This window comes from Rhamphochromis sp. 'chilingali' (assembly GCF_963969265.1).
Source record: "Rhamphochromis sp. 'chilingali' genome assembly, chromosome: 4".
Taxonomy (NCBI): Eukaryota; Metazoa; Chordata; class Actinopteri; order Cichliformes; family Cichlidae; genus Rhamphochromis; species Rhamphochromis sp. 'chilingali'.
The window spans coordinates 14,237,593-14,264,786 of NC_137948.1; the positions used below are offsets into that span (position 1 = coordinate 14,237,593).

A 27,194-nucleotide genomic window follows, 5' to 3' on the forward strand; every position below is an offset into this window, starting at 1 on the left:
AAGTAGCAGTAAGAGCTTTTAGCACTCTTCCAGGAGGTTCATTTATGTTAGCCTCAGTGAAGAGAGTGAAGGCTGCAGAGCTTCGTCAGGGAAAGTGTGAAAGCTTCTCAGAAGAAACAGTTCCAAACAGGAGAATAAACGTCTCTCACATTGAATGTTTAGTTGAATGAGTTTTTATGAATGTGTTTAAAAGCAAAAATTAAAAAACAACGACAGTTGTGGTTTTTTTGTTTAGTACCAAACGGACTCATATATCCTCCGCTGTCCTTTCCCTCTTACCCAAACTGGTCATTTTGTTCCTTTACAAGAGAGTTTTTTCCCCACTCTTAGCACGTGTTGTCGCCCAGGGGGTCATCCATATGCTGTGGGTTTCTTTCTACTATTGTAGGGTCTTTTCCTTGCAATATAAAGTGCCTTGTACATTGGCACTATATAAATAAAACTTAACTCAACTGACATATTTCTGACTTTCTGCTAAAACCACAAAAACTGATGAATGGCAAATCATGTTTCATTGTCAAGTTCACCCACCCCTTTGCAGATAGAGACAGCTTCTTTGGACATCGACTTGGGGTAGGACACATTGTGCTCCATAATGGACTGGAACAACTCATCCTCATCTTCACCATCAAATGGAGGCTGTGAGTCAAAAAAGACAACACTAAGTGTGTTAGGACACACAACATATAAATAAATGGTTGCTGCTCTCTAAACATTTGCGGTTTGTACTTTCTTTTATAGACAAGTAAACTCAACAGTTTTCTCTTATGAATAAAAAGAGAGCAGAAAAAAACAGTTCAACTGAACAGAGCTACGTACAAATAAAGACAACAAGAACAATAAAGATATGAAAAAATATTATTAGTGGAGAATAAGTTTCATAGGAAGACCTTGCAGGGAAAAATGGAGTGGATGACCCAGCTCTCTTCCCCTGCTCACTGAGTTGTTATCATCAGTAACCATAATGTGGGTGTTTTGACAGTCCATAAAATGAATTATTCGTCATTTCCACTCCGCTGGCCTCTTCGACTAGAGGTAGCCTGTCTGCGTCATGCCCCCTTTACCCAATTTCACACAAGGCAGGGACAGAGGAAGGGAACGTCTGAATAAAGTCTTTGTTAATTGTTTAACAGCCACTTGCTCTCTGAGCTAATTAGATTAACGTAAACAATACAATTATGCTTTTGCATTTACTCTGGGCCTTTTTAAAGATGCTTCACTTTGACTCAATAATGTCTTAAAGTGATTTAAAGTCATTTTTGTACTGATTCGTTGATGACTATGACACTATGAATTGTTATATATATTAATAAACAGTGTATTAAGTTAAAACAATTTAACCAATGTGTGGACCATTATCATTTTCAGACTGATGCTATATTAGCATAACAGTAGATAATTAAGCTTCCCAAACACATCAGGGGTCAAAAAAGTTGGGTCAAGTTAGAATATTTTACTGGCCTAGCTTGCACACAAATTATAATTTGAAGGAAAGAGAAAGTCTTAACTAGTAACTCCAGATGCAGTACATGAAAACCTCCTCAGAAAGCTTCATGTCCACTTTCTCTTGACTTGCACTTATTCTAAAAGAAGCACTTCTGTACCAGCCAACATGTTATTGATGTGTTCACCTGAAGAATATTGACTCATGTCTCCTCGCAGCACACCATGCTGCATCCATAAATAAACAAGAACAGTAGTACTGTAAAACAAACAAGCTCACTATAAGAAGACTTGAACCAACCAGTGTTGTTTAAGAGTAGAATTGTGTCAAAATACTTTTTCACTCTAAAAATGTGATGTTTTATGTTATTAGGATTTGAGTTATTGTTCACAAAAGGACGGTAAGCCATAATATTGTGACTGCGTAAAGAGATTTATATACAGTGGGGCAAAAAAGTATTTAGTCAGCCACCGATTGTGCAAGTTCCCCCACTTAAAATGATGACAGAGGTCAGTAATTTGCACCAGAGGTACACTTCAACTGTGAGAGACAGAATGTGAAAAAAAAAATCCATGAATTCACATGGTAGGATTTGTAAAGAATTTATTCGTAAATCAGGGTGGAAAATAAGTATTTGGTCACCTCAAACAAGGAAAATCTCTGGCTCTCACAGACCTGTAACGTCTTCTGTAAGAAGCTTTTCTGTCCCCCACTCGTTACCTGTATGAATGGCACCTGTTTGAACTCATCATCTGTATAAAAGACACCTGTCCACAGCCTCAAACAGTCAGACTCCAAACTCCGCCATGGCCAAGACCAAAGAGCTTTCGAAGGACACCAGGAAAAGTATTGTAGACCTGCACCAGACTGGGAAGAGTGAATCTACAATAGGCAAGCAGCTTGGTGTGAAAAAAATCAACTGTGGGAGCAATCATCAGAAAATGGAAGACATACAAGACCACTGATAATCTCCCTCGATCTGGGGCTCCACGCAAGATCTCATCCCGTGGGGTCAAAATGATCATGAGAACGGTGAGCAAAGATCCCAGAACCACACGGGGGGACCTGGTGAATGACCTGCAGAGAGCTGGGACCAAAGTAACAAAGGTCACCATCAGTAACACACTACAACGGCAGGGAATCAAATCCCGCAGTGCCAGACGTGTTCCGCTGCTGAAGCCAGTGCATGTCCAGGCCCGTCTGAAGTTTGCCAGAGAGCACATGGATGATACAGCAGAGGATTGGGAGAATGTCATGTGGTCAGATGAAACCAAAGTAGAACTTTTTGGTATAAACTCAACTCGTCGTGTTTGGAGGAAGAAGAATACTGAGTTGCATCCCAAGAACACCATACCTACTGTGAAGCATGGGGGTGGAAACATCATGCTATGGGGCTGTTTTTCTGCCAAGGGGACAGGACGACTGATCCGTGTTAAGGACAGAATGAATGGGGCCATGTATCGTGAGATTTTGAGCCAAAACCTCCTTCCATCAGTGAGAACTTTGAAGATGAAACGAGGCTGGGTCTTCCAACATGACAATGATCCAAAACACACCGCCCGGGCAACAAAGGAGTGGCTCCGTAAGAAGCATTTGAAAGTCCTGGAGTGGCCTAGCCAGTCTCCAGACCTCAACCCCATAGAAAATCTGTGGCGGGAGTTGAAAGTCCGTGTTGCTCGGCGACAGCCCCAAAACATCACTGCTCTCGAGAAGATCTGCATGGAGGAATGGGCCAAAATACCAGCTACTGTGTGTGCAAACCTGGTAAAGACCTATAGTAAACGTTTGACCTCTGTTATTGCCAACAAAGGTTATGTTACAAAGTATTGAGTTGTATTTTTGTTATTGACCAAATACTTATTTTCCACCCTGATTTACGAATAAATTCTTTACAAATCCTACCATGTGGATTCATGGATTTTTTTTTCACATTCTGTCTCTCACAGTTGAAGTGTACCTCTGGTGCAAATTACTGACCTCTGTCATCATTTTAGGTGGGGGAACTTGCACAATCGGTGGCTGACTAAATACTTTTTTGCCCCACTGTATGACTCTAAAACTAAACCTAATACATTAAAAGGTGTCTATATTAATATACCACGTGTTTATGATGATCTGGCGTTGAGATCTTTACTAAGCATCACCATCTGAATTCATTTAGGCACCAGCAGAGCCGTGCTGCTTCTAAGATATGTGGGAAAAATGTAGGTGTGAGCAATCTGTGAGAAACCTTGTTTCTGTGTGAAGGTCTTAGCATTTTCTGTAGACAGCAAAGTTCCATTGTGGAGGTGTATGTGGGTTTGTACCACTTACCTGTCCTGCAAGCATTTCATAGAGCAGAACTCCATATGCCCACCAGTCTACAGAGCGACCGTATGGCTGATATGCTATGATCTGTGGAGGAAAAACAATAGCAAAAAGTTTAGCTCAGTTTAATTTAAACAAGAAGTCTCTGTTTAAAAAAATAAAAAAAATAGACCAAAGACAAACACTGACCTGCTGTTTTTCAACTGCACGGATAAGATTTGTAACCCTGAAGTTTACTCTATACTAAACCTCAACCTTGTCACTCAGTCACAGTTTAAAATTTATCAGATAGAATTTCACATTTTTATAACATTTGATTCTTTCTGCTGGAAGAATTTTATAAATACTCTTAACTTTGAATCCACATTTTTGATCACAATCTGTAATAAAAGGCTCTACAGCCAAATATTTTCGGCTATACTTTAAGAAGATGAGGTATTTAAGTTCGTCCATCTTGGTAAAATATTTATTTTTGTAAAAAAAAAAAAAAATTAAGTTTGAGAGTAAGAAAAATATCATTAAGCATGATAACCTAGATCACAGCATTGCAGCAGCCTATTAAATATTCTCTAAATATATTTTATTGCTATACAAAACGACTCAAATTCTCATCTACATTTTTACATATTTTTCACAAAGGGCACTTTCAGAATATCCTTGATGAGATGCTGGGCAGTAAAGAAAAAGGACAAACTGAATTCCTGTTAAAATTCTACCTACATACATATAAAGTTTGACAGCAGCTTTTAAAATAATTACTAATAAATCAAAAGCTCAAAGACTGGATGTCTACTTGTTTTCCTCTTTGTACCATAATTAGACAGAGACAAGGTAAAGTTTAAAGCAAGAATATGATCACAGCCATAAAAGCTGCATGAACCCTGAGTCGCCTACATTTTAAATCACCTGCAACAATCAAATTATTTTTTGCTACGGCTGAACAAAGACGATAGGAAGCTCATATCTTGTGACAAGAAGGGAGTACAGGGCGCGTGGGACAGAAGCTGATAACGAATTACACAGCAGTATTCGTACGCCAATTTATAAGACACGCTCAGAGCTACAAGAGCAGTTTTAATACAACGATGTAGCAGCGCATGAAGCTGAAAACGGTTTTATACTTTTCCAAACACTTTTGCATATTAAAAACACTCAACATTTATATTTTACTTAAATATTTGTTTTGTGAAGATAGACTACAGCTCAGGCTGTGGCATAAAACACTAAGAGTGTATACGTCTCCAAGGGGAGCTCTTAGGAGGCTTCTTTTGACTGTGACATTTCCTTGAATGACAGAGAGATCCTCTGGGTTACACTGTCATGGTTAAAGGTTAATGCTTTCGCCTGTTCTGGCCACAGTAACGCCACCCAGAAGACACACACACTGTAGTTAAGCTTTACACTCAGTGACACATCAAATCGTTGCAATGGTTTGATGAAACATTAACACGCAGGCATATTGAGATTACACATTCATGTACCGGTACATACAGATAAACGAGAAACATGAAAAACAGGACGATTTGGTGATCTTTGTAAATAAATAAGCTTCGGTGTGCAACATGAGTGCTGGCATACTGCTTTGCGTGCTTTCCTGAATAACTTCTGACCTCTGCTTCACACATGCCGCCCTGGGACACTCCTCCAGCTTAATGCCACAACACATAAAAAAAGACTGGACACCATATTGTACCTGAGAAAAGGAAAACTAACACAAAAAATAGAGAATGTATGTACTGTATGTACAGCAACACACAAATATAGTGGACGCATTTTGTCTAGGTGGGTGGAGGCAGATCAACCTTGCATCGCAACCTTCACTGCATCACTTTAATGACCCTTGCCTTTCCCACAGGAGTCCACATACCTACACAAGCACACGCAGGTGGACAAACACCCCTCCAGCTCTGAACTGCAATGGGATTTTGCTGTCCTGAGGGTTGAATACAATCAACTGGACAAATAGTGTTTCCACATGTTTCCCCTCACACAAAAGTCAAGCATGTGTATAGACTTGCATGCATATGAATGAATGTGAATGTTGCTACAGCTCTGGATTTTATAAAAAGGAAAAACCCCATTAATACAGCACAAAGATAATATCGTGAGCTGTGCTGTCACATTCAGTTTTTCGAGTATTTCCAGTGTTTGTTAAAAGATAAAGTACTGTGTTTACAAAGCAGCCATGTCATTATTTTTTCATAGTCCTTACACATGAACACCTCTTATATTAGTACGTCAATACTTGACTCTGGATATATCCAAAATGGATCTTGAGCGTAGCGCAAACAACATGGAAACCTTGCAAAAGCTTTCACACGGTTGTGTAATTCTATAAACACGTTTTGCAAATCCCCCAGTTTTCACAACTCTGCAGACCGTGAAGATGAGGGTTATTTTACTCATGTTGTGTAGCTGCTGCTGTCTGAAGCTAACATCCTGGGACAGAGGTTGACTGCTATCACATATACTCAAGATAAGCTGCCAGCTGAAGCAAATAGCTTTACTCAGCTCAGGGAGATGATTGCTGTTTTGAATAAACAGATATGAGCTGCACACCTATGAGTAACTAGAGGAACTTCAAGACGTACTGCGTATGTGGAGCAGATGATTGAGGTGTCAGTAGTAAATAAAGTGCCTTTAATTACACTTAATTCTGTCTTTTGTCTTTTGTTTTCTGCTGGCAGGAAAGCCTTTTTCCCCAACAACGATGTTTGGATTGACACCTGGAATGACAGGCGAGTTCAGGTATCTAACTTTTTTTTAATCACAAACTGCTTAATTTTGATTAGGCACCAAAACTATTTGATTAGAAGAAGATGAATATGGGTAAATATAAACACTTAACAACATATGATTAAGGAGAAAATGGAGCTCACCTACTGGGGTACTGTGTGGTACTGTAGTAACTCTTAATCAGTGGGCTGGACAACGTGCAAATAAGGTCCTTTCCTATTATTTCCAGGAGCTGTATGGAGTCACTTGTCCTTTCTTGTGTCCAAAGTGTGAAGCAGATTAAATGAACTGTCATTGATCGAGTAAGTGAATATGTGGGATTCGCAATTATGTATCCTTTCGTTTTTTAAATCTATCCATAACTTATTTGATTAAAATTCTCTCAGGAACACTTTAGTGAACATAGGATTTTTATGCAGTAATGTATATTTAATGGCATTGCAGTGTTCTGGAAAGTCAGCAGGACTCCCTCACAGCATACATCAGAGATCAATGCCATTGATTAGGTCAGAAATAACATGAAATGATGGACCAGTGGTGAATATGGGTTGAGAAACAACTCTATCCAGACTGAAGTACAACACGGTCAGCGGTGCTGTCCTGACTCAGTTTCTACAAAAGGTGAGAGGAGGAGAGACAACGACTTAAGGTAGCCAGGAAGGATGAAGTTTATGTTGTTATATATTTACTGTTGCAGCTCTACTTTCTTTACTTTCATTAACATCTTGTTTTTCTTTTGTCAACGTTGCACTTTCAGCTGTTTAACAGATTCTCGCTATACCTAAGAAGGTCATCACCAACCATGGTGATAGTTATAACTAGCTAATGTAACACAGTTGTTTTTATATAAGGGCTCAATGCCGCCTACATACTACTTGGCCTCTTGTTTTCTCTCCTCTTCCATTTCAAGTGTTCGATGAATCTGAGAAAATATGCATACTGTTGACCTTTCTGAGCCATTTCTCACTCTTTCTTTGTCACTGCTAAGGTGCTAATTCCCAAAGTAGGTGGGTTGACTAATTTCACCATATTACCATTTCACCATCTTGTTCTATGTCGTCTACACTTGCTGATAACCACTCAAATATGGCAAAAAAACAAAAATACTGCACTGTGTTTTTAAATGAACGGATGCCTCCAATCAAATAGTTTCGAAATGTTTGCTCGCTCCCAAAAATCAATGTCAAACTGAATAATGTTTAAATGATGAATATGTGCATGTTTAAGGAGGCATGAAGCACGGTGCTATGAGAAGGTGAAAAGTGATAAGCTTTAATCCTTGGCTTTCTTTTGTGCTATGGTGAGAGGGCAGGAAGGTGCAGTAGGGAAAAGACCATTTCCCTGATCATGCTTCAGTGTTTTAATGAGCTCAAGGGTCAAAGACTCCACAGTAAGAGGAAACCTCTTGGTAAAATCCCTGAGCCTGTCTGTTCGAATCCTTCTCCCTGCAGGAAACATCCCGACCTTCGTTCTAACCCAACAACTGCCAACAAATTCACTCTGTTTCATTTAAGGTTTGCACTTCCACTGCTGAAGTCATTCAATATGCATGAAAAAGGAATCATTCCTTATCCTTGTAAACAGAAGCTCTATGAACATTTACCAAAAAAAACCCCCAAAACTCATTTTTGTTTTCTCATCAAATCTTAATTATAAAATTCTACCCATTTACTAAAAGGGAGCAGTTTTAGCTAAAATAGTAAATTAGGTTAATGCCAGCCAACAAATCACCGAAGGACCTATTGTGACGAGGCACATTTGTTCCACTGTGTCACTGAGATTTGACCTCCCAGACTCCCTTGTTGTGTGCAATAAGCGGTTTAAGCGTGGAAAGAATGAAGACACATCAGGTCAATGTAGCAAGGAGATCTGCAGCCTCATGTCGGCTTGTATCATTGGAATGAAAACAGAGAGGAAGAGAGACAGAAAGAGGGAGCGAGAAAAAGGGGAGGGATCGATTAAAAAAAGAGCTCCAGATGGCATACGTACAATTAGATACAGGATGTTTTGTGCTCATTAGTTATGAAATCAAATATGTAGATACCCATAGTCTAAAAAGGGGAAAATTGTTGCTGTGTCTCATGTGATTAAAATACTATAAAACATGATTTATTTTATTAGCAATCATTACGACGTTGAAGTTGGAGAAAGAGATGGAGGAGGAGTCAGGGAGAAAGTTGAGATTCGGCGAGATTAAGACAAGCAGAAAGAGAAAACAAGGAAAATAAAAAATCAGTAACAGACTGTACAGATCAGTTTCAGGCCATCTGCAGAGAGCTGCACTAATGTGGTGCTGCTGTGACTTTCTGCCCTTGCCACCCATCGCCCGTCTGCAACAACACCGGCGGACAAACACAGTTTCAGGCACCGTGACCTTGGTAACCACCGTGACTCCGAACCACCGCGGTAAGTTTAGATCTTCAGATTTCCACCAAATCTGTATGCTCGTCTACCTTAGTGTTTGGAAAAAAACCTGATACCTGCATTAAGTTTTAGCTCATTCTGCCAGGCAGCCAGTGATGGAGAGTCTGTGCTCTCTTCCTGCTTTATATTTTGCTTGTTGTACAGCTGGGAGAGCTGATTCCCTGATCATGAGTGAAAGAGGGCAGGAGAAAAAATATTTTGTTCTTTCTTTTAGACGCTTAAACACGTTAAGTGTTTAGATTTTATAATTTGTCAGCATGTGTGTATTCATTTATGCACCTCTGCTCGTGACCTGAAGAGCCTGTGTTTCTGAGTATATTTTGCATGTGTATGTGCGCTTGTGCACGGGCATTGCTGCAGACATCGCTCTCCCATTAGTCCTAATGCTACATGACAGTTCTGGATCAGACTGCTAGCTATTCAAGGCTACTCTGCTCACCACAGACACACAACTTTGCACACAACTTTGCACACAAGTTGGTACTTGTGTGCAAATGCACACAAGTACCAACCTATGCCCCTATAACCCTTGCTCTTCATGCACAGACGTGCAGTACAATGCACAGTACCACCCTCACGACCAACACTCTTACAGCGTGCTACATGAATATTTGCTGTGCCGCTGCTGCTGTATCCCTCTGAGGGATGTGTGTGCTGTGGAGCAGATCAGCGCACATCAGACCTTGCTTTAGTGGTCTGTTTTTGAAAGCATTTCTTGGTACTGTATGTGCCTGTGCTGTGGATGGTTTCATTCACTGAGGATATTAATGAGCAGCCCTGGGGTTTACATGAGCATCCTACGGTGCAATATAAACAGCACCTTTCACGTGATCACAATGAATTGTGAGCTAAATTCAGTATTGAAATGCTCTATGACTGTAGAGGCATGTGAGAAAATGCAGTTATATGAAAACCTTGAATATGTGAATTCTTTGGTATCCCTATAACAAATCCTGATCCCGATAATTTAGCATTGTTTCAACGCCACAGCCTACCTGAGTATCGTTGTTGACCATGTCCATCTCTTTAAGACCACAGTGTAATCATTTTCTGATGGCTGCTTACAGCAGAGTGATGCACAATGTCACAAAGTTCAAATCATCTCAAACTGGTTTGACACTGTACAGTCACCAACCCTCATTCCAACAGAGCACCTCTGAGATGTGGTGATATGAGAAATTCACATCATGGATGTGCAGCCAATAAATCTGCAGCAACTGTGTGATGCTGTCACGTCTCCATGAACCAAAATGTCAGAGTAATGTCTCACAAAGGCGTTTCTGAAGGAAAAAAGGAGTCAAAACAGCAAAAACAACGTATACCTAATAAAGTGTCTGGCTTCTTTCACCTGCTTTAACTCTGTTGCCAGGAGGATATGAATAAATTGTGAGATTATGATGTAATTAAGAGCAACCCTATTGAAAAATTGCAATGTAATGTAGTGTATATGGAGTATATTGCAGATGATACCACTGTGGTGGGGCTCATCTCAGGGGGAGATGAGACTGCATACAGAGCTGAAGTTCAGAGGCTGTCAGATTGGTGTGCAGACAACAACCTGGACCTCAATACCACCAAAACAAAAGAACTGGTAGTTGACTTCAGAAGGAGGAAGTCCGAGCTGCAGCCTGTCAGCATCAACGGGGAGTGCGTGGAAAGGGTCTCCAGTTTCAAGTTTCTGGGTGTGCACATAGACACAGACCTCCAATGGAGCTCTAACACCTCTGCGGTCTTAAAGAAGGCCCAACAGCGTCTCCACTTTCTGAGAATCCTCAGAAAAATGGACCTGAAGAAGGAGCTGCTGACCGTCTTCTACCGCTGCTCCATTGAAAGTGTGCTGACATATTGCATCGGTGTGTGGTTCTCCAGCTGCACCACAGCACACAGAAAGGCACTCCAGAGGGTCATCAACATGGCCCAAAAAATCATTGGACATCCTCTTCCCTCCCTGAAGGACCTGTACAGCACTCGCTGTCTCAAGAGGGCACGCAGCATCCTACGGGACTGCACACACCCAGGACACCGGGTGTTTAAGCTGCTGCCGTCTGGCAGGAGGTTCAGGCTGCTGAGGTCCCGAACAAATAGACTCAAGGACAGCTTTTAGAACAGGGCAATAGCCCTGATCAATGTAAATAGCTGACCTGACTGGATACCTCCCTGGACTTTTTAGGGGGAGGTAACAATGTTTAAAACAATAACAATAATATTTATATTTATAACAAGGTGCAATAATAATTAATGTGCAATAATAACAGTGTGCAATACACATACACTTATTCTTCTTTTTTATACTAAGTTAATATACTGTGTTGTGTTGTTTGTTACGTTGTGATGTGTCATATCGTGTCGTGTTGTGTTATATGTAGTGCCGACGTAGGACAGTTTTTCCAATTTCATTGTACTACTGTACTATGTATGACTGTGCAATGACAATAAAGAGTTATCTTATCTTATCTTATCTTATAATGTAGAAAACAGCTGCACGAGAAACTGTTTTACTCCTAATGCTAAACCTAAAAGCTAATATAGAATTCTTATAACATTTTTATTGCAGTTAAATAAATAAATCGACAGACCTAAACTGCTGTCTGGACGTTTTCAGGCTGCCACCTTGTCTGCAGCATCCTCACATATTCATGCTCGCTGCGTTTGTCTCATCTGCTGCATCTTTCTCGGTTTCTCTTTTTCACCTTCTTCTTCCCCCCCTGACTTTTTTCTCACGTCTCACTCACTTTTCCAACCATGGATGAAATGATTGTGTGAAACTACTAATAGCTCTTTTTCTGAAAAACACTAGTTTGGGGTGTTCGGTAATTGGCCGAGGGTTTAAATTGGAATTAGAGATGCCAAAGCATGTGGCCGGATGACACCTCTATCATGAGTCAGGGTTGCTATTTCAATCCTCCAACTTTTTGAAGAACAGCCACAAAAATATCTAAACAACAAACTTTTCCTCTGTGAACCCCCTAGACTGGATTTTAAATCAAACAAGTTGTAAGTGATGTGCAGTTTTTCCAACTTTGATTCAAGGGGTTTAACAAAGAACTGCATTAACTGAATTACAGCTATTTTTATACACAGAACTTAACTATATGCGCCTGTTACGATCTGACAAAGATTTTTTTTGTAAATAAATGTATTTACCTCATGAAAATATGGAAAATCTAAGTGTTGTTCATATGTATGGTTTATAGTAAATGAATAATGTATCTTACATTAAATTCTCCCTGCCTTTGTTGAAATGTCACATACTGACACATTACAACAGAATATCACCTCAGAGACTGAAAACTGGGTCTTCTTTAATGATTCAATGTATAATAAAACATTCTGACACCAACTGCTTTGCACTCCAGAGACGCGTCAGCAGAAAAGTAGACACCCTTTTCCTCCTGATGCCACACCGCACTGGGAGACGACTACAGCACACAGGAAAACAGCCTGTGTCAGGCAACTCCGTAGCCTCAAATACTCTCCTGAAATGGACCCATTGTGAAGTCAATGTTTTTTTGATTCTTTCCTTTTATGTCAAGTTACAGTTTGTTTTGTCTGTCTGATCCTTCGCCTCTCTTCCTTGCTATCTCTTCTTCTCCGTGTCAAAGTCACTGAGGTGTAAAGTCACATCAGTGTGAGCATTCCTGCCAGACGGGAGCGACCGATGACTGCCTATATAGGTCAGAGTAAACAGAGCCAGCAATAAATGTGTTCCTGAACATATGAGCGTGTGTGTGTGTGTGTGTGTGTCTGTCTGGGCAAGCTGCAGGATAGCAGTAAAAGTAAGGCATCCTGTCACCTGTGTACTGTTAACCAGGGACCCACTTCCACAAAGAAATAAACTTCCAGACTGGTGGGTTGTATTTGAGCTCCTGTGTGTGAGAAAGTGTGAAAACACTTCTCATCTCACAGTTGTCTCAAGCATATACAAAACTGCACTAACACAGCAACAAAGTTATACAATCACAATATGTAATGCTGTATGGATAGCTGACATAACCACTATGAGGGACTCCCCTTTGGGAATCCTCTGTCAAGAATATAAAATGTGTCACACAAGAGAGGCTTCCATATCATTAATAAACATATAATGAACTTTATAAATCCCATATTATGCTTTTTCTGTTTTTCCTTCCCCTTCAGCTATTTCTTTGTCAAGGCTGCACCAAAAGAAATTCTTCAGTCACATCCTCTCAGAAAACACTGACGCTGAAACGGAGCCCTGACTTTTTGTTCCATTACTCACCTACGTCACTATTTAACATATCGGTATAATGGCAACCAGTGGCCAAGCTGGGATAACATCGAATACAACAAGGAGTTTCCACACCTAAATCCAGATGCACCAGGCTGCATTGCAGTCCATTCCTTCTTCAGTTAGAGCTGCTTCCATTAATGCCATCCCTGTCAGCTCAATTATTTTCTGTAAAATGGTAATAAAATGTGATAAAACTTGATGAACGCTCTAATTGTCTCGGTGTCCTTCATCTGAAATGACCAACAGGTGTTTTCTCAACCAGTGTCATGTCCACATTTAACACCCTCTCTTTCTCTTCTCTATTGTGTGTACATTGTTTTTTTCCTTTTTCAGAATAAAAGACTTCACTGAATTTGACTTCGTTCCAAACAGATCAGTCGCACCACACCCGCTGAAAAGCCTGACATCACAAATCACTACAAAACTCATTAGACAAATCTTTGAACAGCTTTTGGGGGACAACAAATGAACAGAATGCCCCGTGGGTGTTACTTCAGGTCCGGCAAAAGCAGATTCTGTAGGAATGCAGGAACACAGAAAAGGCCAGTGTATTTATTTGTAGTGGATTCTTCTATCAGAAACACTTTAAGGAACACCTCGTCTCACTTTACCTTGTAAATGTCACCACTGTGAATCTAAGTCTCTTTAAGGTCACTCTCCAGCTAGCTACAGTGCTTTGGAGTGGGTGGATACACAGTGCAAATGTTTAACTGTTAAGACTATTAAGACTCAAATGGTTGGGTTTCTTAAGCTTAATAAAAACAATATATGCATATAGATGCATAACTATGTGTTGATGCCCTATTTAACCTGTGAACACATCATGTGTGACTGTCATCAACATGACTGTGTGATAGTCATGTGAGTGTAATCAAAAAAATAAAAAGTGTTTGAAAATATGTGTACTGCATGCGGTGCTATGGAAACAGTAGCTACTCCGGCCCCATACTGCGTCATCCCTGGCTGGTGCATTAGTGTCAGTCTGACTCGAGCGATCACAGCGTGTTCAGCCTGGCATCGTGGGTGGAATTAACCTCTCAGTCTATCAGAGAGGCTTTTTAGAGAGAATCGATAATCCAGCCCATCATTAAATAGAAGCCAGCTAACTGATAATGGTCAGAGAATTGGAAAAACTTAGTGCGTATGAACTTCTACAATTTGCACTGGTTGCATTAAATGAATCAGAGGAATTATTCTTTTTATGCTAAAAAGGGCTTACTTGCATTTGCTTTGAATGCAATGTGTTAAAAAATACAATAACAGCAATTATTAACAAAAAAATGTAAATACATATTTAAGAATGATTAAATTCAGCATTAATTAATGAATGACTAATGCACCCGTTTGCTGTCTTTTTTTTTTATATCTTTGTTAATAATAAGACTTTTTCAATTTTGCAGCATATATTATGTACACTGGATATATGCTGCATTTTTTCTGTTTGTTTCACCTGTTTTAAGAATAAAATAGTATTTAAATGAGTAACACATCTTTTAAGTGATAATAGTAGAACTTAATAATCCTAAATTGGATCAAACACACAAATAACAGTAAAATCAGCTGGTTATGAGCAGGACGTTCCTTCATGCTACAAGGGAAAGATGTAGGGAAGACATAAATGCTGCTCCTACCTATCTGGGGGGCACAAATACTTTCCAACCAAAAAACAAAAGATGTAGCTAATCAGCTACAACCATCCCCAGAGCTGGATCTTTTTGTATACACAACTGCATGGCAGTTTCACACAGAACTAACCTCTCCAGCACATTTCACTCAAAAAAAATCATCTATTTTACAGCCTTAATCATTAAAGGATATTTCAGATTTAGCAATGGATGAGCCTCAACCTGTTATGCATGTCTCGTTCTAACCCTACCCATAAAAGAGGGAGAAGCACATTAACAATTTCTTCTAATTTCATTTATGAATCAAAATTTGAGTCATCCCAAAGTGAGCAAAAGGAAAATAGGTGTTAGCCTATTCACCACACCTGGCTTAACTCTTTCCCCCATAAACATTTGTCGACCTCCCCAGTACCCTTAAAGATGATCTAAAATAAGTAAACATGTGGTTTGACCATTCTTAGAATGCTTTCAAGGATAACTGCACAGGCAGAGACCACCCTCACTAACTTCTGATGCACACCCAGTCATTTTGTTCTATAAGTGGGCCTGAAATATAACAGAAACTGCTAAGTTCATAAAAGAACTTCAAAGATTACTAGCAGGCTTTCAGTGGGTAAAGACTGAATGTAGCTTGAACTTCAATGCTATCAAACCAAAGTAAATGAAAACCAAAAACTTTCCCAGTAGCGTGTCTGAGCCATCTTGTACAGAAACCAGCCTGTATAGTTTTCCAAGAAGGAGAAGTCATTTCCTTTTTAAGTTTGGTTGGAGCCAATAATTAAGACCTGAAAAGAAGCAGCAAGTAGGCCCAACAACCAATCCTAAGGTAGGATCCAGTCTAACTGCTAAACAGCTGATGAGCTGCAAAGTCAAAGAGCTGTCAGAAACAACAGAAAAGGAAACACTTAAAATCTAACAACATTAGCAGTGTGTGTGAGTGCGCTGCTGGGTAACTGGATGCATATATGGGCTCATAGAGTCTACTGGTATGTTTTATTGAGAGTTTGACTTGTTAACCACAGAACCTGCTGCCACATAGTGTCTTTTTCCTTTTTGTGTATTTAGACAATGCCATTTCTTCCCAATTCTGTGTTCTTGAGGTACCAGTGTGGAAGTTTTCATTCCTGTGTCTGACTATTTTTTAAGGTAACAAGGTATTCAAGAAACGGGCTTCTAGTTTTTCATGGAAACACTCACACCTTACAGGCTTTGCTTACTGTTCATTTCATAGCATATTTTATCCCAAACAATTTGTTTATTTCAGCTTCCAGTTTTATTCAGTTTGAGACAAATATAAGCAGGTTTATATCTAGACTAAGGAGTACACAAAGGAGCAGTGCGCACACACACACACACACACACACACACACACACACACACACACACACACACACACACACACACACACACACACACACACACACACACACACACACACACACACACACACACACACGTGTTTTATCAGTAATCAGAAGTTATCTGTAGGTGATTTAACATATCACCCAATCTTAGAAGAAGACATTAAATGTGAAATTTGTAAATATAAATGTAACCAATGCGCCTTACAAATCAAAGAGAATTAAAATATTGAGGTATCCTGGTATGACGACCACAACTGTGATGACAAATGGTAAGGTCAAACTGTCACGTTAAATAAATGTGGCTTTCAATTAAAAGAAATCCAAGAAATGCTTGCTCACAAGAAAACCCCCTGCCTGTATGTTTCGGGTTCAGTTTGGACTCGCCAGCGGACACGCTGGGTGTCGGTCTGACTGGGACACTTACGTCATCAGAGAGAGCTCGTGTATATGAGTTTGTGTGCGTTTGTGTGCGGGCCTATCTTGTCCTGAGGCAGTGACCTTAATCTGGAGCACAAGGGTGACACAGGCTCAGACCAGACAGTGACAGAAATGAATTCATGCAACAGAAAAAGCACACGCGCACACAAGTATACGCTTTACATCTGCGGCTGTACTCACTTCTGGAGCTATGTAGTCTGGAGTGCCACAGAAGGTCCTCGTGCTGACTCCTTCTGTCATGTTCTCTTTACACATGCCAAAGTCAGCAATCTTAATGTGTCCCTCAGAGTCCAGCATCACGTTGTCCAACTTCAGATCCCTGAGGAAGCAGGCGGGAATTCAAAACATACCTTCAGATGCTGACTCTTCCATTAGTGGTTGTCTTTTATGATAGGGTTATAAAAGACATTTACTACATCACAAAGGATGTTCCTAGCTTAAAAGCAACCTAGGTATGTATACCGTGTAAACCTTTTAATACTCACCTGTAAATGATTCCTTTACAGTGCAGGAAGAAGAGACCAACAGCGATCTCTGCTGCATAGAACCTGCAATGACAACATTCACATATTTACAACTGCTTAAAACCGAGCCTTCAACCTCAGAACAAACAGTTCCAATACAGCATGTCTGTATTATTGTTGCAGCTTATGCTTTACTGTTATTAGACACTAATGTGATCATAATACAAAAGGGGATAAAACCTAAAGGCTTAATGTAAATTCTCAAATATAATTTTGACTGTAACCACAGATTCATTTTACAGCCGAATCATAGAAACACACAGATAAACTGATATGTCTTACACTGCCTGAGGTTCCTTGAACTTGCCCACTTGCTGGATATGGTACATAAGGTCTCCACCATTCACATACTCCATGACAAAGTACAGGCGGTCCTGTGGTCATGCAGAGAGGAAAAAGGTGAAAGAAGAGTTATGAGTGTGTGAGAAATCAAGAAAAAATAATAATAGGTTCTACGTAAAAAACTGTCGAATTTCAAAATATGTTTACATTTCTATTCGTGGTAAAACCTCAAATCAGAGAAATACAGTCTTGACGTCTTGCCTACCCCCGCTGTCTAAGTTGTTCCATCTTTCCTGCTACTCTTTCCATGACAAGGTGACCCAAATAGCCCACAGCAAAGCGCTTCATGGAAAATGAAAACACTCAACACAGACATCTGTCAGGAAATATTCTCTTTGTGTTCTACTGCTGGTCCCTTACTGCCCGTGACAAGTTTGGCCTGACCCCAGTCCACATGTGTTTGATGGTCTCTTACAAACAAAACAATAACAACAGACCCATGGAGACAGCGCAGCTGAACCTTCCACCAGGTCTGACACCAAATGTCACCACTCTTGGCAAAGCGGGCTTTACCCTGGACTGTGTGTGCTGTGACCCTCACTGTACTGCAATGACAGCGCCTTCAGCAAAATGCACATTATAGCTTCTCGACCTCTCTGCGCCTCTGATATAAAAAGCCTCCTTGTTTTCACTCAGTAAAGGGTTTGACTTCAGTGGATCCAATGTTGAGAGCGTGTTGTCTTAGCAGAACACTGTGTGGAACTCATGCATTTAAGCTAATTGTGTTTTAAAAAGACAGCTGCTGTGCAGATTTATGAAACTGGGCAAAAAATGAAGTAAATCTGTTTTTATCATTTATTTTATCTCTGGTTATTTAATGTGTAAAATAAATAACGTAATAGCAATAACAATTAGAATAAGAAGTAGTCCTTTTTTGTGATGCAGGTATGATTTTCTTTAACAGAAATATCTTGAGGATCACAGAAAACTCAATCGGGCCATTTCACGATTGGTGTCACTATTTTTATTTTTATTAACCTGAATGTATTTTAGGGAAACAGTCAAATCAAATGAAACATTATCTAAGTGTAAAGATTTTCTGTTTAAAAAACAACTCAAACACTGATCAGTTTCAAGAAAATGGACATATTTAAAACATTTGGACTATTTCCCAAATTTAAAACATTCACATAAAGAAAATGTTCGAGTACGGGCATCGCAGGAAAAGGTCTGCACAGCAAATGTGAAACTAGACAAAGAGGTCACAAAAGTGTAGGAGTAAGTGTGTTTTTGTTATTCTCTGTACGCGAATGGGTGTGCGAGTATGTGTATTCATGAATATGCCATGAGTGATGCCAAGCTGTGTCTCTTCCTATTTCCTCTGCCTTGCCTGCCAGTTCAGCTCTAATCAGCTGCTATAGTTTAGCCCGGCCTCTCTCAGAGTCTGGATGCTGGTAGACGTTCATTTGCAATTTACAGATTTAACAAAGAGACATTCAGATTAAGGAAGCCATCGACTTCTTTTGCATATGGACTATAATAGATTTGCAGAGTTTATGCAAGTTCACAACACTACTTACTGAAAACATTTTACAATTTCTTTAGATCATTACATTTACTGAGTACAAAAAAGAGATATTAAGGGTATCAAAGATAACTTTGGTACCCTTTGTAACAAAGCCTTTTGCTTATTTAAACAGAGAGAGAGCTCACCCTTTAATTGGGGTTACTTTGTTCCCCTTTCACTTTTTTTTTTTAATTGGACTTGTCATAAACGTCCTTTGCTGCCTTCTCCAGCACTTTATGACTAAGCTGTTTAGCTAAAAGCCGCTTGCTGAATTAATTTGACCTGACTTGACCTCGAGTGAGTTATCCTGGTACATCCAGAAGCCTTTTACCTACCACTGTCTGGAAGCACGAGTGGAGGTATGTGAGGAAGGGCGGTTTGTCCTGCTGGGCCAGGACTCTCTTCTCCACCATGGTACATTCAACATCATCATCCTGGATTACCACATCCTTCTTCAGAATCTTTATAGCATACAGCTCCTCAGTGGTCTTCATCTCTGCTAGCATCACCTTTGCAGAGACAGAAGGTGGCCAAGTAAAAATCATTTCCATGTAGAGTACAATGCACTTTGTTCTTCCAACTTTGGATATCGCGCACCTTGCCAAAGCTTCCCTTCCCCAACACAGCTAGGAAATTGAAGTCGATGAGTTTGACCTGGTTCAGGCTGTTTGATGGGAGCTGGCTGGAGTGGCTGTCATCAGTCTCAGTGATCACCTTCTTAGTGGGACCAAGTTTGGCTTTCTACACTCGGAGTAGAAAAAAATAAAGTGTCTGAAGGTTAAATGGTTATAAGAAAAGCATATAACCTAAAGCGGCTGCAATGTGCAATTCAGAAAAGACAATGATCGTGGATACCTAAAATGTTAACCTTGATAAAATGCATAAAACTTGTTTTTAAGCAAATAAAAAAATGGCAGAACATATTCAAGCTTCTTTATCGTGGATTTTTCTCACAGAGAAGACAACATATTCACACGTTTTTGCCAATTTTTTAAATTTATGTCTACAACCACTAAAACCATTTTCATACTGATGAATATTCAATATGTGTCAATTCATTTACTAAAATAACACAAAATATCCTTAATTGATTTTTCTGTTTACCTGCTGTATAACTTATACTTGCCATTAGCTCACTATCTGCCAGAATACACTGACTGACAGGCACAATTCAAGATTAATGAGATCAAGCAAAACTGATGTGCCTTTTTGGAGCTCCTATAATACAAAATGACTCGATAAACCCGATTGAGATTTGCAGTTGTCTTCTTGTCCAATTACTGTCCAATAAATTACTCTAGCTATATTAACAAATTGCTATCATTTAAACAAAGTAAAACAGTGCTGGTGGTTGTTGTCAGCATAAAGCGAGAAAGCTGAAATGTTGGATTTGGAAAAAAAACAAAAAAACCCAAAAAAATCATGCAAGCATTGTTTGTCGCATCTGCTTTTGCTGTGAGAATCAGTTAATCATAAACATCATTGATTAAATTCAATAGCAAAGCTAATGCATGACACTGCTGTTATCAACAATGATCATTTTCTATTGTTTCATTTACAGTAGTGTGTAAAAGTCTCAAGTTATCCCTCATGTTCTTTTTCCTTTTGCTTCAGAGGAGCCTTAATTTTCTTGTGATTTTTTATGGTCTTGGGCAATAGTTCTTCAGGCTTTCTGAGGGTCTTTCAAAGTTTTTAAAGTTCTTTGGAAGAGAAGTCAATCTTAAGGTTGGGAAATAGGAAGATGGTTGGAGGACGGTCTTGTTAAAACTGATGGAATTACGAATGCAGAAAGTACTGTTAGAGTTTGACTCACCATCTGGCAACAGCTTCATTTTTTAATAAAGCAATGATCCTAAACACACTGCCAAAGCAGTAAAAGACAAACCTGGATAGAAATGCATACAATAATGGTATACTATTAGTTATGGATTAGTCTCCCCAGAGCCCAGACCTCAGCACTACTGCAGCAGTGTGGGATCATCTTGACAGATAGCAAAACAAAAGAACATCCAACATCCAAAGAAGGGCTTTGAATGTCCGTCGAGAAGCCTGGAGAACTATTCCTGAAGACGACTTATAGAAATTACATAAACAAAGTTTGCACAAGAGTGTTCAGGCTGTGTTGAAGCATAAAGGCAGTCATAGCAAAAACTGACTCTGTGTTGCTTTTTATATTCATGTATTATCCATGTTTCAATAAATCCCTGCATCTATTTCCCATGTTTCTTGCAAAATATATAGAAATGAAGATTGACTTGAGCTTTTCACACAGTACTGTAACATATTTTAACCAGACATAGCATCCACAAAGCTAGGCATAGAAATTTTATTTTAAGTATTAAATCATTAAGATCAGTGATCAAAGTAAAACCTAAAAAAACAGCATTTAAAATCTCTACATTGAAATCAGACCTTAAAACGCTCGATTTCTACGTGGCTGCTGTTGCACCGAAGGAAAGGATGCCACCACGTGGCTTCAACATTCACATGCATGTCCAGTGTAAAATATATCTCTAATTCTGACCTGTAAAAATACAAAAACATTCTCGTCTTTGCACCTCTTCATCCCAAGTCATGCTCAATCTTTCAGCAGTGCAAATGCTTCAAGACACTACAGTGCACTATGCTGAAAAATACACTACTGTGGCAGTCTGAACACTAAAAACAATCTGACGAAGCGTCCCGCTTCATATCTTTCTCTAAGCAGATCTACACAAAACACACCTCACACCGGCTTCATATTCACTCTTAGCCAAGGCAAAAATCATGCTCTCCCCAACATCCTAGTTATTACCTAAATCTTCATGCTGCACAAAGAAGTTTGTTTTCTTCTGCTACAGGAGATAAATCTTCTTTTATTTTTCCCAGTGAAGCATAAGAATATACTATATACATGAAACAGGAAGACCAACTTGTGTGGGGCTGAAAGGTTTCCAGGCCATTACAATATTGTTCCTCTTAAAAAACAGGAAAACAGGAAGAACTTAGTGTTATCCCACACCATAGATACCTGATAAATTCACCCATTTATCTCTATAACATTCAAGTAAAATACACTGAATATTAAAATACTTTCTAGCAGTGCTGAGCAGCTGCAGTTTGGTTAATGAAAGCTACCGTTGCCTGCTCTTAAACTAGGAGAGCAGTAAGAAAGCTGAGCAGACCGCACCAGATCACAGCACACCTGTAAGCTTTAGCCACAGAAACAAGCCTGGCCGGGCCAAGCAAGCAGCAGCCTTACTTCCTTCCTTCCTTTTAGACGCACCTGATCAGAGTCTTCCACAACTGCTTGGTCCTGAAACCACAGGGAAAAGGGAGCCAAAAGGTCTAACTCACTTAGTACACTTGTGTACAGGCGCACACCACAACAGCTGACTTGTATGAACAGGTAGTTGAGGGCCAATAGTGAGGCTCGTACACGCAGACAAACACAGAGAATATGAATGAAGATACAGCATTCATAATATGACACTAAATCGTGTGGTCGAGCCTTTCGATCAGCAAACTTAGTCCACGGGGCTCCAGTTAGAGTTTACAGACATGTACAAGTTCAAAATTGCAGCTTCACAGAAAGAAACCAGCGAGAACAGTCAAAATAATTACCTGATCTCTATTATATTTCTGATAAAGCAGTCACCCCCAGAGGTGACTTCATGAATTATGTTTTAAAAACAACTTTTGATTTAACCATGGAGACTAAAAAAACGTTAAGGTGAGAGGGATAAGTGCTTATACACACACACAGACACACATAAAAGAGCAGGAACAATTACCCGCCATGTACTCAGGTCAATGCTGACATCTAGTGTTTGCATCTGGTTTATTTCTCTATTCATACAGTATATCAAATATGCAATATTTCCATCCATGTAGTTATGCCTTAGACTGAAGTTTATCTAGGTTTACACTGAGATGTTTGCAGGTTCAAGAAGCAGACGCTTACAGACAAATGTTCAGCTGTGAGATGAGAAAAGAAACTAGCTACGGGTTATACTTCAGTTGACATCGACATAAGCACACAACATGAAGCGTACACAGACAAGACGGGCGCACAACACAAAGACGCACATGCAGACACATGTATAGCTATGAACTGTAAGCAGTAAATCAGGATTTACTAACAATCCTTTGTCAAACTCTGAGAAAATGCGAGCCGTGAAAACGAGGAAGAGCTGTACTTTCACAAAAATGGGGAGTTACTAAATATCCATCGGGCTTATTTCATTCATTTATAAAATTATCATTTTTTGATTTGAATTTTTTTTTTTATCCAAGCCAAAATGTACAAATTGTTAGTAAACTGGATCAATTTGTAGTAGCGCGGCACCACATACAAATGATCAGAGACGAGGAGAAGTGGAGGAACATGTCACCACAGCAAGACGAGACAAAAGAGGAGAAGGAGAGGAGAGAAGGGTCGAGGAGCGGAGAGGGCTACCTTTAGATTAAAATTAATTTGGCAGTCCTGAGAGCAGGGGCAAGACGTGGAGAAAGGAAGAGAGAAACTCTTGCATTAAATATGACACTGTGACATAGGGTGAAGAAGCATTTGTACAGTGTAAGTCTCACCAAGCACACAGGAGGGAGCAGGAAGCTAAGGGAAAAAAGGGAGAGAACCACAGAGGGGTTTATGAAGAGGGGAGAGAAGGGAGAGGAGTTCTCAGGCCATAAAAAAACTAAAAAAAAAACATTCATTAAAGTCAAGTGGATGAAACATTACATCTACAGATGCCAGACAATTACTTCGGAGCTCCATGAGAGAGATATGATGACTGCACTGGGCTTCTCTTAAAGGCAATTTAAACGATGTGAAAAACTAGAACAATGTTGAAAATACCTGTTCCGTTTATGCACTGCACATTTGCACAGTACACTACTGTAGCTTCTGTGTGTGAGAGAAAAATCACCACATTTTCGTGTCACGCACTGTGAGGAACATGCTCGCTACTGGTCTTTGTTCCTGTTATCGAGACAAACGCAACACAACTGCACTGTCACCCTCTGACTTCAGGCCAAATTTGTTTTCTTCACCTCTTTTCTCTCTTTTTTTTTATCATCATCACCTTTTTTCTCATTGCCTGGATATATTTCAGAATGTATTTCTGTTACTGTGTCGTTACACAGGGCAGCTTCTCCTTTAATGTAATGAACGCATTTTGTAAAGCTGCAAAAAGTTGAACAGGAAATGATTTTTATGGCAAAGCTTACTTTAATATGGAAAACGTGTTTCTAAGTGTTTCCATATACTTAAAAATATGCACACATATATAAAACTCCAGACAATGATCGAGCTTCATATTGAATCCAGATTAACGAGCATGAGGTTTGTTTGCTTTTTTCGGTCAGCTAAAAATTGGCTGTCAGTCCCAGCCGTGACCTTTCCCAGCCCAACTTTCTATTCTTTCTCATTCTATCCACCCCCTTTATTCTCAACCATGTGTCGCAGAAAGGTCGTGGAAAGTAACCTTAAACACATTTTCTAGAGACCTGGGCTTTCATTGCACACTGTGACACAGAATACCAGGTGAAATAATTCACTCCAAGAAGGCCAGACGCACACAGGTTCGAACAAGAAGAACATGAAATTGTATCAAATAACATCTTTTTTTAACACAATGTGTGCTTAAACATTACTGCAAAGTAGGAGGAGCTGATTATTCTCCTCATCCTTTTAACATGCTATTGAGCACAGTCACTAAAGCTGATCCCCCTTTCTGTTTGGTTCTGGCTGGAATGTAATAACAACAATTATCCACAAACACACAAAAAATGTAAAGTAGAAGTGAAGCCTCAGAATTCAAAGAGGGCACGCCGAGGAGCTCTGTGAAAGCTGCAGCTGTCACACGGTTATCTGCAGTCCAGGAGAGCATGTGACAGTTCGATAATTCTGCTGGACAGGGTGGCAGGATCAGATCGATCCACCTCAGTCTGAAGCGTGTAATAAATGCTTCTGTCTTTGTGCCATGCAGTTTGAAGATACTGCAAAAGAAAAGATCGCGCAGCTTTGATTATGTTAATACAATCCTCACCTCAAATTTCTGCCTCAGTTCCTCATTACCATCATCCTCCTCTGAGATGGGAACATTGTAGTACTCCCCCTCCTCCTGGCACAATAACTTATACCTGAGAGGAGAGACATGACATGACAGGAAGTGAGGGGAAGAAACAAAGACAAGCTTATCCAAGCATTCTGTTTACATCAGAAGATGTTGTGTTTGTTAAAACCTGGATGATATAAAGCATTTACTGGGTACCAAGGAGCAACTGATGAGAGCTTAAACTACTGATATTTCTGACTCTACAGTTGTTTTTTTTACTTAAAATAACAGTGTAAATACAAAGAGTAACATAAAAGTTATTTCATTCGTTACATCAATCAATACTCTGTCATTCTAAACTATAAATACAGATCAACAGTAACTGGGCATTCAACAAGTCAGCATTACCATCCACAGACTGGAGCCTTCATGAGCTCTGACACGCCAAAGGAAAGGGCTCCCATGAAGTCATTCCTCGTGGTCCGATCCCAGTCCCACACTTCTACTGATAGTCTGCGGTCTTTATCTGTATTCCTCAGCTTGCTGTACAGCACATTATGGTTAATAAAAAATAACACATTTGCTTACAGAGTCAGAATCAGAATCAGAATCAGAAAGGGGTTTATTGCCAAATGTTGAGCAGGTTTACAACATTAGGAAATTGCTGCGGTGCTTCAGTGCAAACATAGTGTCATAAATAGCACTTAAATAGACATGAAAAAATTAAAGTAGGGATAAGAATTAAAAGTGCTACGTAGAAAGATATATACATGAGAATAAGAATTAAGAGTGCTACGTAGAAAGATATATACATGAGTGCAGGTGGTGATCAGTGCCAAACATGGAATGATGCAGTGAACACAGCGTAGGGTCATGTGTTAGTGGTGGGAACAGTCATATGGTTATTGTTCATGTGTCCAACAGCAGAGGGGAAGAAACTGTTCTTATGGCGAGAGGTTCTGGTCGTTCTTAATACTACTACTACTTATACTAATAGTACTTTAAACATTAAATACATTTAGCTTTTTTTCCCCCTTATCCTCTGTTAATTTATAATCTGTGCCATACTACAGCCTAGAGTGGGCCAGAGGCTGAAGATGGACCCGTGTACTCACAAAGTGAACGTCTCGTTCCATTTGGGGTTGAGGCTGGAGCGGATCGTTTTGGTCTTCTGCTTGGTCTCATTTTTGGGATCTGGTACGATCTTGAGCTTCACATATGGATCAGACAGCCCGTTGGGGTCCATGGGAATGAGGTTTCTGGCTTCAGTCACTGAAAACGATGAAGGATACAAACAAAAGATTGACACATTTGTCCATCCATCCGTCTTATGTGTCAGTGTGTGAATGTATGTGTGAATGGGTGGATGACTGAATGTGTAAAGCGCTTTGGGGTCCTTAGGGACTAGTAAAGCGCTATACAAATACAGGCCATTTACCACTTATTCCACTTATTCAGGGTTGCAGGGGGACAGGAGCCTGTCCCAGCTTTCACAGGGCATTAGGTGGAATACAGCCCTCTAGTGTGGGGTTAACACAAAGACACAGACAGCCAGTCATGCCTACAGCCAGTTTAGAATCACCGATTAACCTAACCCCATGCAAGTACAGAAAGGTCCCAGCTGGTTGATGGATTTGAACCCAGGACCTTTATCATGTGAGGCTAACAGTGCTAACACTGCACAGTACTGGCGTATCACTTTTTTTTAAAGACCAAATAAAATATCTAAATAAAACCTATATAAGGTTAGCATAAGTGCAACCTAGTATCCATCCAATATTCATTAATATTTCCTTTCATATGTAACTTGATAACAACAGTACAAACAGCCCTGAGCATAAGGAACAGTTGCTCTCATTTAATCAACAGGTGAACACCTGCAGGTCAAGATCAACCAGCGAGGCGCAGCCTGTGAGGATTATTTATGGATCCGAGCCATAATGGGAGCAAATGCAGGAAGTGTTATGAGAACGGTGATTCTAATTTGCGAACTGTGTCATGCTTAAGTGGGCGAAGGTTCTCTTCTCTCCCTTCTGTATTTAGCTATTCGGTAAACAAGGGCACACCAGAGACATTAGTACTCCATTAGCTTTGAGCATTGGAGCACTGCCAGATCTGGGCTGCAGTACAGTGCACACACAGACTCACATGCTCACATAAATATACACCTCCCTGCACACAATCAGATGTACA

The 27,194-nt window shown here is 39.9% G+C and overlaps 1 protein-coding gene across 2 annotated transcripts in view; it reads right to left on the reverse strand.

Moving 5' to 3' along the window:
• Positions 1-27,194, reverse strand: part of prkcaa (protein kinase C, alpha, a) — a 155,095-nt gene that overhangs the window by 19,304 nt on the left and 108,597 nt on the right. For both annotated transcript variants that reach the window (XM_080880165.1, XM_080880166.1), the window contains 10 exons: positions 26,117-26,273; positions 25,410-25,544; positions 24,993-25,086; positions 19,561-19,704; positions 19,299-19,472; positions 17,397-17,488; positions 17,076-17,138; positions 16,771-16,909; positions 3,758-3,838; positions 532-639 (listed from right to left, as the gene is read on the reverse strand). In XM_080880165.1, the coding sequence (XP_080736291.1) occupies positions 532-639; positions 3,758-3,838; positions 16,771-16,909; positions 17,076-17,138; positions 17,397-17,488; positions 19,299-19,472; positions 19,561-19,704; positions 24,993-25,086; positions 25,410-25,544; positions 26,117-26,273 (1,187 nt within the window). The remainder of the gene's footprint in view (positions 1-531; positions 640-3,757; positions 3,839-16,770; positions 16,910-17,075; positions 17,139-17,396; positions 17,489-19,298; positions 19,473-19,560; positions 19,705-24,992; positions 25,087-25,409; positions 25,545-26,116; positions 26,274-27,194) is intronic.